The sequence below is a fragment of the Dryobates pubescens genome, chromosome Z (assembly GCF_014839835.1).
Source record: "Dryobates pubescens isolate bDryPub1 chromosome Z, bDryPub1.pri, whole genome shotgun sequence".
Lineage (NCBI taxonomy): Eukaryota > Metazoa > Chordata > Aves > Piciformes > Picidae > Dryobates > Dryobates pubescens.
In genome coordinates, this window is record NC_071657.1 from 10,499,334 (window position 1) to 10,517,347 (window position 18,014).

At 41.0% G+C, this 18,014-nt stretch overlaps 1 protein-coding gene across 1 annotated transcript in view; it reads right to left on the reverse strand.

Moving 5' to 3' along the window:
- Positions 1-18,014, reverse strand: part of SVEP1 (sushi, von Willebrand factor type A, EGF and pentraxin domain containing 1) — a 143,258-nt gene that overhangs the window by 45,785 nt on the left and 79,459 nt on the right. Inside the window, exons 20-30 of the mRNA XM_054178135.1 lie at positions 17,156-17,250; positions 15,923-16,019; positions 15,185-15,298; positions 14,319-14,432; positions 12,818-13,019; positions 11,492-11,649; positions 10,143-10,344; positions 9,338-9,513; positions 6,000-6,124; positions 1,555-1,678; positions 876-1,046 (exon numbers count right to left, since the gene is read on the reverse strand). Of these exons, the coding sequence (XP_054034110.1) occupies positions 876-1,046; positions 1,555-1,678; positions 6,000-6,124; positions 9,338-9,513; positions 10,143-10,344; positions 11,492-11,649; positions 12,818-13,019; positions 14,319-14,432; positions 15,185-15,298; positions 15,923-16,019; positions 17,156-17,250 (1,578 nt within the window). The remainder of the gene's footprint in view (positions 1-875; positions 1,047-1,554; positions 1,679-5,999; positions 6,125-9,337; positions 9,514-10,142; positions 10,345-11,491; positions 11,650-12,817; positions 13,020-14,318; positions 14,433-15,184; positions 15,299-15,922; positions 16,020-17,155; positions 17,251-18,014) is intronic.

The following is an 18,014-nucleotide window of genomic DNA, read 5'->3' on the forward strand; positions in this document are numbered from 1 at the left end:
AGTGGATTGTCACTGATAATACAACAAGAAAGAGCAAAGCTGACTGCCAGTAAAACTGCTCTCTTCCCAGTAGCACTTGCTTTTGGATAAATCCTCACACAGATGTTATTCCTTGGGCAGAGGAAGAGACAGATCCTGGATTTCTGCTCTGAACAATGAATAAAAAGGGAGACTTGAAAATGGTATCAAATCTAGACTGAACTATTTCTAAGGTACTTTTAACAAATTTGAGGATTTTCCTTCAACTACTGATCAATTTGGGGATCATGCAATACCTACTTCTGGAGCTAATCTGCCATTCTGCTGAAATGAACAATACAGTCAGCTGCAGTCACATTTGCAGTCACAGCAGAGGAGAACCAAAGAAAAGGAGAAAGATGGAAAGCAGAAATGAACTAACAATCTAACTGTTTGATAGAAGAAATCCTGAAAGTCTTGGATCACTTTTAAGTCCTTTCAGAAATATCTACTACCTTGAAAGAAATTACTCTATAACATATTAATGCCAAGGCTTTCATTTCAAACCAGATGATTTCAGGAACAAAAATTACAACAATATTCCAGCATTTCCTGCGCATCTTGACCACCCTTGGTGCCAATGGAAAGGAAAGTTTGAAGTATCAGATTGCTGTTCCAAACAGAGTCCTTTCTGCCATGGCCATTAGAAACTGACTTAAGAAGATGCCACAGTCTGATTGTGGCATTAGCTCCTGCACAGTAAAAATGAGTTCAGTTTTAAGCAGATATGTATATGCTGTAACATGGATGGACTCCAGGGCATCAGAGTTGCAGGGGTCAAAAGGCCAGGAGTAGTGATAGGGTCCAAACAAAAGCTAGGGGTTTGCTGATCCTGCCAGCCCACTGAGACAACTCACTTTCACAGCGAGGAAAGGGCCGTGTCCACTGTCCCAGGTTAAGGCAGTGCTGAACGGAGTTTCCCACTATCTGGAAGCCTGGGTCACAGGAAAGGCTCACTTTTGACCCTGGCTTTACATCAGTTGAAGAGGCCCGCAGATGTGGTATAGATCCTTGCAAAGATGGACAGTCTGTGGGAAAAATATATGCATACAGTAAGGGACACAATTATGTGCTGAAATTAATAGATTTGTTAATAAGATTATCCAAGAGAAAGCTTTGGGAAGTGTTACATAAGCTACATCCTGCTCAGGCTCAAATGGTTTTGGGAATCATAAACATCTAACATCAGAAAAGGAATCTGTAGGAAAAGAGGTGATGAGGCAGTAGGTATTTTAATATTATGCCACTATTTTTAGAATAAAAGACAAGATAAACTTCTTTTTGACTCAACATCATCTTCTCTCTTTCCCCATCTCAATTCAGGAAGCAATAAATTTCTGTCAGAGATTCCAATGAACTGCTGTTACAAAACTCTGGAATTTGAGGAATGGAAGACTGAACATTCTAACTGTCAAATTATCAAAATAATTTATCCAAGGTCAGTAGGGCAAAGGCTGCAAGCTAGCATATTTGACCTCATGAAAGAATCTTATAATACTGTTCAGAAAAAAGGGTTCTAGAAAATAAAGCTCTAACCAGCACAAAATATACTCTTGTAATCTATCTTCACTCTTCCAACAACTCCTGGCAGGAAATCTGGCCAGGCTAGTACATTTCCTTTTTGAAGTTCTTCTGGACAGGATGTAGCCAAAGATTTTACCTATGGATTTAAAACAGTGGATTAGGTGCTGTTTAAGGACCATGTATTAAACAGAGAAAAGTAAGAATATATTCCTTCTATGTCTGCATGCAACACTTGAATAAGTGCTGTTCACCCTTTCTACCACAGAAGGCTGAAGTACTTGTTTTCACTGTACTCAAAGACAGCTAGCTGTGGACAGGCATGCACTGAGGCAATATTTGAAGGAAGACTTGTCATACAAACAACATATGAAACACAGTTCTTGAAACATGATTGTGTTTGTTAGCATGAATGAAAAATGTATTTATGTCACAGAAAAAGGTGGGTATGAAAACTCAACCTGAAGAGGAAACAAGGTATTTGTAGAAAAATGTCATCTAGGAGCTAATGCGAACTTGTACGTAGAAGATCTGCGTTCTGCAGAATGTGATAGCAACATACCACATTTCAGGAACAGAAACACAAAAATGGAGCAGATAATAAAGCCATTTGTTGTTTCCAGGACACAAGTTTTGTGCAGTACAGCCAAAGCAGGACAGGGCCTTGACTAATCACATACCAAAACAGGAGTTACATAGGCAAACTAAGGACATGAGAAAGAAAGGATCACCCTGTTAGGTCAGAAGCAGATCTTGAGGGCAGATCTGGTCAAATACTGGCATTTAAAACATAATTCCTTTAACAGCACACTAGGGGTTTCTTTTGCATTCCTACTACAAGAAACTGAAATGCCAAATGAGAGTCCTTAAGCTGCTTCAGTGCTGCATGTTAATGTTAAATAAATAAATAAATACATTAAATAAAGCAAAAATATTTCTACCTCAGTGTCACTGATAATTTGTTAAGTACAGTACCATTCATTACATTTCTGTCCAGCTACCAACAGAAGAAACTTTGGGACTACAACCAGATGACACAGCACTTTTAAGATGATCAAACACTAGAGCAAATTATATGCAACAGCAAGAACAGGCAGACAGATACCTAATGGTGGAATACCATGTAAATATTCCATAGTGGTCGCTTGGAAGGAGCTCAGATGTTCTGACCCCAGCATTTATAAGTAAGAAGGCTGCCTAGTTGCACTGGATGCTCAGAGAGTTTTCTACCACATGAAAGTACTTTACAACTGGAAATTAAAGACCAGGGCTTTGGATTCACACTGCACTGCTAAATTTCACTGTCAGTTCAGAAACAGAAAGGAAACAATCCTAGAAGGTGACTGACATTAAGGTGTATGTCTGGCACAGAACTCCCCATCATGTTTTTCACTGTCAGGGCAGAGGTAATCATATCTCAGCCATGGAACTGCTGAATAAAACGTATGTGCCCTGAGGAGGATAAATGTGCAGTAAAGGGATAATTAAGGACTTCCTCTTCTTTTAAGATATCAGAGAAGGAAGCGGTCTATGGAGAAAACATGGGTATTCAATTAAGAGAACATGTTAGTAATTAGGTTAAGACTACTTCCTGTCTTTGGCTCTGTGTTGTGGGGTCATTACAGCAATTCCCTGGCAAAGAGAAAGGAATGTGTCCTTCATCACTGTGAAAAAATGGATTAAGTAAACATGAGCAGCCTGGTGGGTGGTGCATATCTCAGCACAGCCAGCTCACCCACACCTGGAGCATGGGTCCAGGGCAGAGAGAGCTGGTTAGAAAGCACAGGTGTGTCCAGTTTGTGCTGAAGAGCTGGGAAACTGCCTTTCTCAGAACAGTGACTGGCTTCTGTCAAGTATCCAGTGGATGGCATCGACTATCAAGAATAATTTGCTATACTGTCTTAATGAGAAATGAAGGTACACTGTGAACCTCAGACTGAATTATTCTCACATTCCCTCTACCTTGAACTCCAGTGAGGCAAATCAGACTTTCCTACAGTCAGCTTAGCTTATTCTGTTCTGCTTATCCTAAAGCTATTTCAAAGATCTCACTTCAAGAGGATGTGCTGACAGAAACTACTTAGGCCAAAGATTGCAAACAAACTGCAAGGAATTTGCAGGGGGGGAAAAAAAATCAGTATGGAAAAGGCAGGTTTGGTACCAGCATTCCGAAGCCAAATAGAAAATGGAGGACTTAAAAGGACCTCACAGGCCTCCATAGACAACTTCTATTTCTGCTGCTGTTTACTTGACAACAGAACAACCTAGGCTGATTGTGCAAGTGCATTAATGTGCAAGTGCATGAGCCACTAAAGTACTCAATGAAAAATCTTTAAGAGGGGACCATGCCTTTTTGTTTTTCACTTGGCAACATATTTTGTCACCCTGCTTTCCTTTATGGCTGAAAATAGGAAGGAAAGATTTACTGAATAGTTCCAGCTGTCCACAACAAAACTGACAGTAAGAAATTATTATAGTGGTTTACTATCCCAAGCTCTGACATGAATGAGGTAAAAATTTTAGAGGAAACTTCTCTCACCTCCCTGTCTGGTCTCACATCTGTCTTTTCAGATGAGTAACATGGGGCAAAACATAAAAGGCAGGATGTTCTTTCTTATCCTAACTATATTGCACTTGAAGCAAACATCAATTTAATTAATCCTGCCATTAAGGACAAGAGACTAGTAGGAAAGACTCAGAAAAATTGCTCTTAAATCTTTTCACCAGCATGTCCTGTAAAAATCACACATACACTTATCAGCTTTAAAACTGCTGGTAAACAAAACCTTCAGAATTTGACTTGGCAATGCAACAATTGGTCACTCCAAAGCCAAAATTAGTAGCAGATTGCTGGGCAGTTCTGAACTTAGCAGAATTCCAAAGTAGCAAAGAAAAGGAGAAAGAAGCAGAGAAGACATTTGGGTGCTGTAGGCAAAGGTTCTGCTTTTTGGTTCTTTTTATTATTTCTTACTTGGATCTTGTGTAAAAAACAGTGCTAAACCACCAAAACCTTAAAAAAAACAGAAGAGCAAACCTTTTAACACAAAGACCCTTCCTCCAGAAAATGCCTCTAACTCTGAGCTTTAGATCTTACTGCAGAAGTGTTACCAACAGTTTCATTACTTCTGACCTTCAGGGTTCAATTACTAATGACCAGGAAGTGGTGACGGAGCACACTGTCATCAAGTTTCAGATACGATCAAACTGGGAGGCCCAGTCAGTATGCTCATGGACAGAGTTGCATCCATAGGGACCCAGACAGGCTGGAGGAATGGGTCAGCAGATCTTTGAAATTCAACAAGAGCAAACGGGAAGGGAAAACGTTGGGATGATACAGCCTGGGAAAGCCTAGAGAGGGAGCAGCTCTGGGGAAAGGGACCTAGGGGCTCTGGCAGGCAGTAAGCTGAGTACCAGCCCACCGTGTGCTCTGGCAATAATGAGGACCAACAGCATCCTTGTCTGTGTGAACAGGACTGCAACCAGAAAACCAAGGAAGGAATTAGTCCCTTTTCTCAGTGATTATTAGACCACATCTGGAGTATTGCAATCCATTTTAGGCTCTTCAATACTCTTAAGAAAGACACTGACAAGCTAGACCAAGTTCAGGGTAGGGCATCAAAAAGGTGATGGGCTGGAGCATTTGCCCTGTGGGGAGAGGCTGTGGGACCACAGCTGGTTCAGTCTGGAGCAGCGACAGCTTTGGGGACATCTACCATCAGCCCCAAGTACCCATGGTGAGGTTAATTAGGTATATAGAGTCAGGCTCTTCACAGCAGTGCATGGTGGGAGGCGGAAACAGTAGTCATAAATGGAAGTCCCAACTAGATATAAGGAAGAAATTTCACTCTGAGGATAACCGAGCACTGAAGCTCGTCTCTCAGAGAAGCTGAAGGACCACTGTCATTCCAGACATCTTTCTGTAAGAAAGTTTAGTGTCAAACCTCTGCTTTTGGTACTTGAATAAAAGTAGCCTAATATTCAGTTATGCTGCCCATTAGGGACTATCCATGGGACTACACAGCTCAGATTTTTCATAGTTATCTAATGCATTAACAGCAATTCAGTTGCTTCCCCTCTGAAGTTTTGCTTCAGGGCCTTTAAGTGCCTTCAAACAGTAGGATGAGGGAACTGTAACCTGTAAAACAATCTCTTAGCTCATTTATTGGGTTTCCCCCCCTCTTCTAACATGACTGATACCTTTTGTGTATGCCTTCACTTCTCTTTAAAAGCAACATAATACAGAAGGGCTCAAACAAGAAGTGTTTGATTTTACCACAGCTAATTTTGCTTTAAGAAACTACTTATTACACTAAGTTCATTGCCCAAAGCCAGAGTTTGACTAGGTCCCCACTGACTTCTGTGGGAACAGAGGTCTATCTAATACACTAACTAGAAACACCATTTTAGATGTTCACCCTGTTCTCAGAGCTCTGTGCTCAAAGACTGCACTATGGACTTACCTGCTGTGGAGACAGGACATGATCCCAAATGTTGAGCTGGCTGAGGGAGCCCACAAAAGATTCAGCTGGGTTGAATCCTTCCCCTTTCTGATCTTGCTCTTGACCCAGCACAAGTGCACCACCACCTACACTCAGAGAGAATTAGAAAAGGGATAGGAAACAAAGCCTTGAAACAGAGATCCCCACAGGAAGATGAGAAGTTAAGAAAACCCCAAACATTGACTACTCTATGTTACTAAGATTTTGTAGTGAAGGAGACCAACCATTCTCAAGCCCTGGGTAGTACTATGCTAGAGTGAGGTATGTGAGCATAACAATTTGGAAGTGGTTCTCAAATATGCATTAATACTACACTCAGGTTGATGAGAGCAGAACCTATACCTGGCTGCTTCAGGCATAGTACTGGCTCTAAGATACCACTTCTAGCTCAGTTTTTGAAGCATATTATTACAGAGTAATGCACAATGCAGTTTTGAATAGGTCCTGTTTTGGACAAAAGCTTACAAAGTCATAAAGGACAATTTGATTCCACTGGTAGTTACACAATGTCAGAACAGGTTATATTTGCCCAGCCAGCACGGATTCAGGAAGGGCAGTTCCTGCCTCACCCACCTGATCTCCTATGATCAGGTGACTGCCTGGTGGATGTGGGGCAGGCTGTGGATGTAGTCTGCCTAGACTTCAGCAAGGCCTCTGACACTGTGCCCCACAGCAAACTCCTAGCCAAGCTGTCAGCCCATGGTTTGGATAGCAGCACTCTGTGCTGGGTTAGAACTGGCTGAAGGGCCCAGCCCAGGAAGTGGTGGTGAATGGTGCCACATCCAGCTGGCAGCCAGTCACTAGGGATCAGTACAGGGCCCCATGCTCTTTAATATCTTTATTGATGATCTGGATGAGGGGATTGAGTCCATCATCTGTAAGTTTGCAGACAACACCAAGCTGGGGGCAGGAGTTGATCTGTTAGAGGGTAGGAGAGCTCTGCAGAGTGACCTTGACAGGCTGGGCAGATGGGCAGAGTCCAACGGCATGAGATTTAACACATCTAAGTGCCAGGTTCTACACATTGGCCACAACAACCCCTTGCAGTGCTACAGGCTGGGGTCAGAGTGGTTGGAGAGTGGCCAGGCAGAAAGGGACCTGGGAGTACTGGTTGATCATAGGCTGAACATGAGCCAGCAGTGTGTCCAGGTGGCTAAGAAGGCCAATGGCAACCTGGCCTGTATCAGGAACAGTGTGGCCAGCAGGAGCAGGGAAGTCATTGTGCCCCTGTACTCAGCACTGGTTAGGCTGCACCTTGAGTACTGTGTCCAGTTTTCGGCCCCTCAGTTTAGGAAAGATGTTGACTTGCTGGAACATGTCCAGAGAAGGGCAACAAAGCTGGTGAGGGGTTTGGAGGAGAGGCTGAGGGAGCTGGGGTTGCTTAGCCTGGAGAAGAGGAGGCTCAGGGGAGACCTTATTGCTGTCCTTATTGCTGTAGTTGTAACTACCTTAAGGGAGTCTGTAGCCAGGTGGGGGCTGGTCTCTGCTCCCAGGCAACCAGCACCAGAACAGTATCAAACTGCACCAGGGGAGGTTTAGACTGGATGTTAGGAAGAAGTTCTTCACAGAAAGAGTTATTGGCCATTGGAATGGGCTGCCCAGGGAGGTGGTGGAGTCACCATCACTGGTGGTGTTTAGGAAGGGACTGAATGGGGTGCTTGGTGCCATGGTTTAGTTGATAGTGTTGAAGGATAGGTTGGACACGATGAATCTCAAAGGTCTCTTCCAACCTGGTTAATTCTATTCTATTCTATTCTATTCTACTCCTATTCTATTCTATTCTATTCTATTCTATTCTATTCTATTCTATTCTATTCTATTCTATTCTATTCTATTCTATTCTATTCTATTCTAAATATTTCCTCTTCTTGACCAGTAGTACAGATGATGTGGACATGCATTTTGTATATCATAGGCTGTGTGGACAAGGGCAAAAGGTAAAGGAGACTGCACACTTTTGTGGATCTTGTCTGTGGAAGTAACTCCAGTGTAACTGGAACAATAGGGGCAAGCACAAGAGACACAGACTAAAATGCTTCAGGGTTTTTTGTTTGTTTGTTTTTGGTTTGGTTTAGTTTTTTTTAAAATGCTTCAGGGTTTTTTGTTTGTTTGTTTTTGGTTTGTTTTAGGTTTTTTTAGAGTGGCTCTTTTTTGAAACTCCATGTTAATTTGGATGTGGTAGTATGAAAATACTATCAAAACCAAATGTCTTTGCAGAAATCCAACACAGGCCTTTCAGAGTTTTTCAGTGCTGAAGGTATTCCTTTGGTAAGGAATATCTCAAATGTGCCTCAAATACTGAGTTCCGTTTTGGGCCCCTCACTACAAGAAAGATGTTGCTGGAGTGCATGCAGAGAAGGGCAATGAAGAGAGTGAAGGGCCTGGAGGACAAGTCTGTGAGGAGCAGCTGAGAGAACGGAGGTTCTTTAGTTTGGAGAAGAAGGGGCTGAGGGGAGACTTCATTGCTCTCTATAACTACCTGAAAGGAGGTTGTAGTGACATGGCTGTTGCCCTCATCTCTCTAGTGTCAAGTGACAGAATGAGAGTAAATGGCTTCAAATTGCACCAGGGGAGGTTCAGACTAGGTATTAGGAAAAATTCCTTTACTGATAGGGTGGCCAGGCATTGGAACAGGTTGTCCAAAGAAGGTGGTGGAGTCACCATCCTTGGTGGTGTTAAAAAAATGTGTAGACATGATAATTTGGGACATGGATTAATGGCCATGGTGATGTCAGGTTTATGGTGGACTCAACCATCTCAGAGATCTTTTCAAAGTGAAATGATTCTATAATTCAATGTCTTCTGATATTACTGGCAAGACAGTTGATCACAGGAAACAATGAAACACTAAAAGCTACCTTGTTAGGAAAAAGTAAAGCAAGCATAACTTCAAAAAATATGTCTGAAACTAAGAGAAATCTAAGAAATCTAGGTCAATCAATGCTGAGCACACATTAGTAAGGAAAATGCCAGTTAAATTTCAGTTTGTTGTGTGAGAAACCATTCTCAAAAACCCACTGCAAATTCAGCTCAGCATAGGCTCATTTGTGGACTAAATTCCGCCAGTCTCAAAACAAGCTACCTACTAGTTTATCCTAGAAAGAGACTTTGTCTTCAAAGAGGCTGAGTGGGGGAACTGTCCTCATGAAGTAGAACAGTAAACATGATCTCTGCATAAATGCTGAGAATATGAAAACATACCAAAACCACCAAAATAAACATTTCCTTGCAGGCACAGCAAATTCTGCAATAGAACCAGAAGGAAGACAACAGATCTGTGGCACAGAAATAAGGCATACCAGGGATTTTTGAGCCAACAGAGAGCCCACTGCCTCCATCAGACAGTTTTCCATCGATGTACACTTTCCATGCTCCATCTGTGCATGTCCATGTGACAGCAATGTGATGCCAGTTACCGTCATTCACTGAAGGACAGTCTGTGATCCTCTCTTTGCCATTTACATAAAGAACCCAGCTGCATGGAAGGAAGATAAAGGCACACTCAACTGCACATGGCAACTTTAAAAGCTTGTCCCACATGACTTAAAAAAAATTACTTGCCAAATGAGGTAACTGTGTCTACAAGACACAAGAAATCTCTCTCTAAAGATCATCTTATGAAATATCTGTCAGTGTACTTGGAAGTTATGGTCACCATATGCAAACCACGGTGACATAAGTAACATGCTCTTTTACCAAAACATGAAGACTCAAATCACAGCTGTATAGTGGATTCTTTAACTTGCCCCTTGGGTCCATCCCTGCTTTTGGAGTCACACTACACCGATTCTGAGTGCTGAGTTCCATTTTATCCATTTGTTCTCTCAATGTGTCATTTAAATGATGTACATATAGTCAGATAAAAAAGATCCTGCTTGCTGAACTTCACTGTTTTCTTGGCATTATTCTTCTATTTGGCAAAAAGTGAATGAAACGAAGTGAGGAATAAAACAAAACATAAATACAACTCCAGCTATGGAGTTTGAATGCAGATTTTTCTACCCTAAAATACACAAAGCTGATATTCAGACTTCTGGTCTATGTCAACTTTATGAATTCCAGGAAGAAATCTCTAAGCTACAGAAAAGCAAAACTATTATTTACCCATTGTAATCAGTTAGAAGAAATGCATTATCACTTCCATTCTCCACTGCGTAAGAAATGGGAGTCCCATAGTTTGTGGTGTCAGTGGATTTCATCCAGAATGTACAGGTGATGTCACCAAGAGATGGGAGAACACCATCAAGCATGACATATCCATAGACCCCAGAGACTTCAAAATCAAGATTAAAACCAGAGGACTGTTCTGCAACAGAGACAAAGTTTTCAGAGCAACATTCCTGAAAACACAGGAAAATAACCAAATTATGTCTAAGCAAATGCAATAAAATGAGCATAGCACATCTACAAGAACTATTCACTTTGGATTCATGAGAGACAGAAAGAATAGAGCAGTCTTACTATGAACAGCATGCAGTTTTCCAAGGCCAGAAAACACACACAGTTTGACATCCACTTCAAAAGTTGATTATTTAACAAACAACAACCATGAGCCTGGCTTTTCAGTCCTCTGTCAGTGAAATAAAATACCATCTGCCACTCTAAAACCCAAAGAGGTGTGATTAGCTAGTTCCATTTTATTCACAAAAGTCAAGATTGGGGAAAAAAAAAAAAAAGAAGATACAACTCAAAATAAACTGCACTGTTACAGAACAGCATTCCTGTGCTGCTCTTCCCTGCATGCATTGCAAGGATTCTAGATGCCAATGTATCAAGTGCAGCTCTCCTGAAAACTGGGTGCTAAAACTCTGAGATAGAATGGCAAGTCTAAATGACCTCTACATCCTTTGCTGTCTGTACAATCATCACAGGTGCTTCAGCTTCCATTTAAAGACTCACCAGCTACTGCTGTAACAGAGTAGTTATACTTTTCACAGAGTGGCTAAAAGACATATGGATGTGAGTCTTGTTGTGTGGCCCAGCTGCAGCATTATCTAGGAAGCTGCACTAGGTGTGACCCATTTTTTTTTAGTTTGATGCCCTCTTGCCTGTAGAGAACTTGATGCCTTAGGACCTCCAAAGCTGAGACTACCACATAATAAACTCTAACCTTGTAATGCAAAACCATATGTGAAACACAACAGATAGAAATAGGTAATTAACTCAGATACACAGAACAAGTAACAATTACGCTCGGTAGACCTGTTCACAATTCAAAAGATAGAGCGGTGCCCTGGAAAAAGGAAATTAATATAAAGATGGCATAGCATGCATGCTGTTACTTGTCTGCTATTACAGTTATTAACACTGCAATGACATAAGCTCTACTTAGTTTCTCAGAGTCCCACCACCTTGGCTGCTTTCTGGAGAACCTGTATGAAATCAGCCCAGCCAGTGCAAATCTTGCCCAGACTTAGTCAAGCCACCTTATTCTGGCACTTGGTCCTGTGTACCTGTTTCACATCTGCTGCCTGTAAAGCCAGGGGGACATTTACAAATGTATGAGTTCAAGGCATCCACACAGGTGGCATGGTTTAAGCAGGGACTGGAGTCACAGTCATTGATGTTCACTTCACAGTTTAGTCCAGTGTACCCTGGCACACACAGACACCTATGGTGCAAAAGAGAGGCGTATTTCAAAGGTAGTTGATGTCATGACAAAGAATCCTGACCACAAGGCCAGATTGGTCAATAGGAATGACATGCACTGAAAAAACACACCAAAACCCCCAACCTAAACAACAAAACAAACAAATTGATTGATTAGATAGTGCTGGATGATAGGTTGGACTCGATGATCTCAAAGGTCTCTTCCAACCTGGTTAATTCTATCCTATTCAGACAAACAAAACAACCCCCACCAAATAACAACAAAACCCCCAAACAACAAAACCAACCCCCCCAAACAAACCAGAAGAGATGCCACAGAATTAATAGAGGTTTTGGTGTTGTTCTTTTAACTACATTTATATTCTATTAGCTGTGTAGTATTTCTTCTTGATAGGGACAAGCAATATTTAAGCACAGTGCTTGCCTTCTTTCGTATGAAACAGAGAGAGGCAATAGTTGCATTCCTGTAAGTGAGGCATGCCTTCTAGGTCCACCAAACTGTAGAGGAGAGGTACTTGACTTTTTGGGTGGATACAATTACAGAAAGGGAAAACCACACCAGTAAAAAGCCACCAAAACCACTGGTACTTGGAAAATCAAGGTATTTGAAAAACAACAAAACTTCTGGGACTTAGAGGAGAGAAAAAGTTGTTAAACCCAGCTGGTCCATCTTTCTGTCTCTACAGTGATCCAGGATATAGCTATCTAATCTGAGTTTAGATACTCTAAAGCATAAAAAATATAAGGAAAATTCCATCAGTGTTTGTATTTAAATCTCTCTTTTTTCAATACATACACCTATCCCTGTCTTCCAGGCTGTAGAAACATAATATTATCAGGTACATAACTAGTCATCACTTATTCTCCAGTGGAAAGCAAAATAAGCTCTTGAAGCTTGGGAAAGTGGGTTTCTTCTGGAAGATCAATCATAAAACATGCAGTACTACTATGATTATGCTTCATACTCTGCATACTTGCTTTTCCATTAACCTTGGAATTTTTTTAAGGTCACTAGGATCTATTTTCTTGCCTTTTAAAATCTCCTTTGGTGTCCATAAGGGGACCATTCATATTAGATCATGCTGCCAAATGCCTTGCTGAAATCTTAGAAGGCTGAAGCACCACAACATATCTAGCTTCCCAAATTGTATTAATCATCTGTGTTTCACCTGAAGCTGTTGATACCATCTCTGCACGAAGCTCCATTCTTACAAGGTCTGCTGAGACACTCATCGATGTTTCTTTCACACAAGACACCAGAAAAACCTGGGAGGCACTTGCAGGAGAAACCGCCAACTCGATCTTCACAAATAGCCCTATTAAGACACGGGTTGGAAAGGCATTCATTGACCTCCGTTTCACAGTGAGCACCTGAGAAGAAAAGAACAAAGTCACAGCTCCACTTTGAATTAACCTAAGAAAGCAGTTACTGACCCATCTTATTTTTTCAGGGATGTCTGTCTTCTTGAGAAACAGCAGCAAACACCAGGGTAGCCATGCAGGTTTGGGGTTTACTCCATTAACTGAGGTTAAGTGGTCACATAATAATTACAGGAACTATAATTCTGTAGTAACTAGACATTAACACTCATCAAACTGTGGATATTGCCCATTAAGTGGGCTGAATCAAGAAATCCCCTGAGAAACCATTCTGAGCAACAAATGAAAAGCTGCTATGTAAGCCATTCAGCTGGAATCTTAACTCTAAGGAGAACCATGAAAGCCAGAAACATGATTCTGCTATTTCAGCTGTAAAAGAGGATCTATGTTGCAAACACCAAGAATGAATAAACTGCAGGTGATTTTATAGTGGAACTCTTTAGCAACATGATAATCACAGAATCACAGAATGGTAGGGGTTGGAAGGGACCTCTGAAGATCACTGAGCCCAAACCCCCTGCTAGAGGAGCATCACCTGAAGCAGATCACATGGGAACACATCTGGCTGTGCAAGACTTGAAAGTCTTTAGAGACAGAGACTCCATCACTCTCTTGGGGCAGCCTGTTCCAGTGCTCTGCCACCCTCAAAGTAAAGAGGTTTCTTCTCATGTTTTAATGGAACTTCCTATGTTCATGTTAATGCTTGTCATGACTTGTCCTGTCACTGCAGACCAGTGAGAAGAGACTGGCCGCATCTTCCTGACACCCACTCCTTAGATTTCTAGGTATTAATACGATTTTCCCCTCAGCCTCCTCTTCTCCAAGCTAAACAGGCCCAGCTTTCCCAGCCTTTCCTCATACGGTAGATGTTCCAGTCCCCTCATCATCTTAGTAGTCTAGTGATTACAGAAATCCATGAAAGCAGTAGGAAGCTGACCATGGCAGTAGGGAGCAGTTTCAATATAGACTCTCATGTCTACTGCTAAAATATTTTCCTTTTGGATATAAAATAAAACCAGCTTGCACTGATTGAATGTCCTCATTCTTTCCTCAGTATTACACAGTCATGTCATGGCAAAATTAGTTTATACTGATCACTTAATAAATCCTGCTGAAGCCATGCTTACACTGCAGAGACTCTGAGACATTAGATGGACTTAAGGAATGTAGTACATCCATATCAACATATAACATATGTAATATATAGCAATGAGATTGAAATATTTCAGACAGACATCTTGGGTTTGGTCAGAAAGAGTGAATGCTGACAAAAACAGAAAAAAAGTGTACCTGTGAACCCTTTTGCACAAGTGCAGCTATAACTGTTCTTGCCATCAACACAGTGGGCTCCATTCAAACACGGACTGGAGCTACATTCGTTTATGTCTTCCTCACAGAAGAGACCTTCAAACAGCAAGGGTGACAAGGCATGATCAAGACACAGTCAAGGTCTGCATGCTGCAATGACTGAATATGCAAGACATATCAGCATCATACTGCTTGTGTAAGAAAAGGCTACTGGGCACAGCTGATGAAATTCCACATCTGACTGCACTGCTGCAGACATCTACAGAGATCAGCTGTGTCATTTAGATGATGAGATGTGCAAGATGCAAGGCATATGGTTTATCTTTAAATGTTTAAAAAATATCTAACAAGTGTTGCCATTGGTAAATGTATAGCCAAAGACACCAAAAATGAAGGAAGTAATTTCTGGTGGAAAACACAAAGCCTTCTTTTTAATCAGAAAAAAATATCTTCTCAGTAGTTTATTTCAGTATTTAGAAATTAGGTGCTGTTTTGTCAAAGTGCCCAAGCATGTCAGTTTCCCCACAGATTTCACTATCTTCAACTTACATGCAGGTGAGAGCTAAACACTGAGAAGAAAGACACAAAAAAGCCCCCTCACTCATAGGGCTGCAGTAGAGCCACTGCATGAACGCTTTGTGTAGTTAGGCCATATGTGCACATGCACACACACACAGATTGTCCCTGAATGCTCATTCTTCTACTTCAAAATCTACTCACATACAGTAGAACTTTAACCTGTAGATCAGATGGAATTCCACAGATGTGGAATTATACGGCCCTTGTATTTTGTGTTATTTACTTGGCACAGAAGCAATGAAGAAAAACTATGAAGTGAAACACATTACCTGAGTAGCCTGGCTGACAGTTGCAAACAAAGGTCCCAATGCCATCTTTACATATCCCATTCTTGCGACAAGGCGATGACTTACATTCATCAACTTCTGTTTCACATTTCAAGCCTAGAACACAAAACAATGGACTGAGAGCAGGGAGACCAAATCTGCATTTGTTCAGAAACACAGGAATCATGATTACTTACTATAGGAAATCATGACTGATTTATTCTACATGTTCCTAGACATTCAAATTTATTATCCTCTCCTTAGACAGTGTTTTAACACAGACCTGAGATAAAGTGTTATTGAAAGGCAGGATGCAACACTGAGCAACAGACTGATCAGTTCCAGATGATGGTACACAAATAACACAGATCACAAATATCAGAGATCACAAATAACAGAGATCACTTCTTGACAGTAGCTGAATAATAATCTATCTGTGTCTGTGAAGCAACTGGTGGAATTAGCTGTTTAGAGTGCAAATTTCCAGCTTTCTGCTAATCAGCAATATTGCCAAGCAATGGGATTTTCAAATCCACTAACTTCACTAAAATAAACCCTAAATCCTTTTCTGCTAAATACAATATAACTCAGCGACATGAGAAACTACTTCTTTTCTTAATATTTGTGTATGGTTAATCTCTCGTGTATATTCCAATTAATTAGGCACTGAAATGTTTTGCTCCTTTATGTTTGCTCACATTAAGGGCATGAAGACAATTAGCTCCCTCTATTTTTTTTTACCTGTATATCCAAGTGGGCATATGCAAATATATCCACTTCCCAATTGTTTGCATGTTCCATTGTTGTGGCATGGTTCCAGGAAACACTCATGAAAGACCTGCCAGAGGCAAGAAAGATACAATTATTGTAAAGGTGAAACACAGATGGAACAAAACGTTCTTAACTTAAACCGTACAACCTATAGTCATTTTAGGAAGCTGAGAAAAAACATCACTGTCAGTAAGTTCTAGCTGTTTTTCTTTGTCTCCTCAGTACACCAACCTTTTATTTTCTTTTCTAGAAAAAAAATACCAGAAATCAGAATAATTATTTTTTAAATGACCTTTTACTTAAAATGTGAGCATCACAACTGTTCCCTCAGAACTCTCTTAGCTATGATTCACAGATGTCATTTTACATCATGCTGTCTTTTATTTGAGTTCTCCACTTTGCATCCCTTTAAACCAACTACTGGCCATAAGATGAGCTGGTGGTGAACGTCTTTGTGTTTCTTCCAAAACAGCAAACCTATATTCAGCAAAGCCCTGGAGTAGAAATCAGTATTCCACCTATCTGCATGTTATATAATGGTTCAGGGCCATTTTATCACCATTCAATTTGCTTCTGTTTACACAATGCCCTAACTTTAGATGAAACAAAGAAGTCTTATCAGAGTTACAGACTAAGGGGTGGGGGATGGAGGGGATACAGGAGCATCTCTGGCAAATACTGTCACTAGAGAAGTCATGTGAGGCTTGCCTGCATTTCAAAGGGGTTGCTCACAGCAGATAGGAACTCTGCTTGCCTTCTTTCAAGTGCATCTATACTGCAATAAGGAAAACAAACATTTTACAAGTGGGACTTAGAAGTTTGGTAGTGTTTTCTGGAATTCAGCATATGGAAGACACCAGATGACTCAGTGTGAGTGTGGTCAGTCTACTTTTTATAGACTGGCTGAACTTTCTTCATTGAGCATAAATTTACTAAGTTTGATAAATATTTCACACAACAGGTGAAGGCTTCAAGTCCAGAATTTAAGACTGCAAACAGCTGATGCAAACTCCTTTGTTCAGCAGAACCACTTCTATGATTACCAAAGAGAGTTTGAGTTTTCCCCTTATGATAACCACTCTCATCTCTTCAGGAAACAGTCAGCTTAGAAATTGCATTTAAAAAGGCATTAGTCATTTACTGCTGCATAAAGCACTCTTTCTTTCATTTGATATGACTTTCAAAAATATATCTTGTTCTTGCCTGACTGCTGACTTTGTACTGCTTGCTGATATTTTCTGGAGAGGCTGGTACCATCATTACACTTTCCTCAGCTGCTGAAAAAGTAGAGCCGAAACCTAAAGAGGAAAGATATGAAGGAGCTGTTAATAGCAAGTCCCTATTCCATGACAGCATAATAATTGCATGTTAGTAATGGAGCTAAAGGTATGCTGAAATAACTGAATTAGTGGGAATAACAAGCAAATTTTACAGTAACCACATAGTATTTTATGCATGTATTGCCACAAATATGTATCTGTTTAAAATCCCTGTGCTTTAGTCTGCATGGGATCGTAACCTGTGGTTTACAATGCAGCAGCCTGAATTGTGCCCAGAGCCATAATTAGTGAGCGAAAATTGGTTGAAGTCTCTTTGAAAGGTTCCTTTTAAATTCTGTGTGCCTGACAACTAGCCTCACAGCTGTATTTAGCCGTCAGGCATTTTGTTGAGTCGGCCCCTGGTGGACAAATGGCAGAATTGTACTCCAGTTCTTCACAGAATCACAGACTCACAGAATGTTAGGGGATGGAAAGGACCTCAAGAGATCATCTAGTCAATGACCCCTGCCAAAGCAGGATCACCTATACCAGGCCACACAGGAACTCTTCCAGGCAAGTTCGGAATATCTCCGGAGAGGGAGACTCCACAACCCCTGGGCAGCCTGTTCCAATATTCCATTACCCTCACAGTGAAATAATTCTTCCTTCTGTTTCCATGGAATTTCATGTGCCTCAACTTCTATCCACTGCCCCTTGTTCTGGTATTGCTGAGAAAAGCCTGGCTCCATTCTCTTGGCACTCACCCTTTATGTATTTATAAACATGAATGACATCATCCCCTT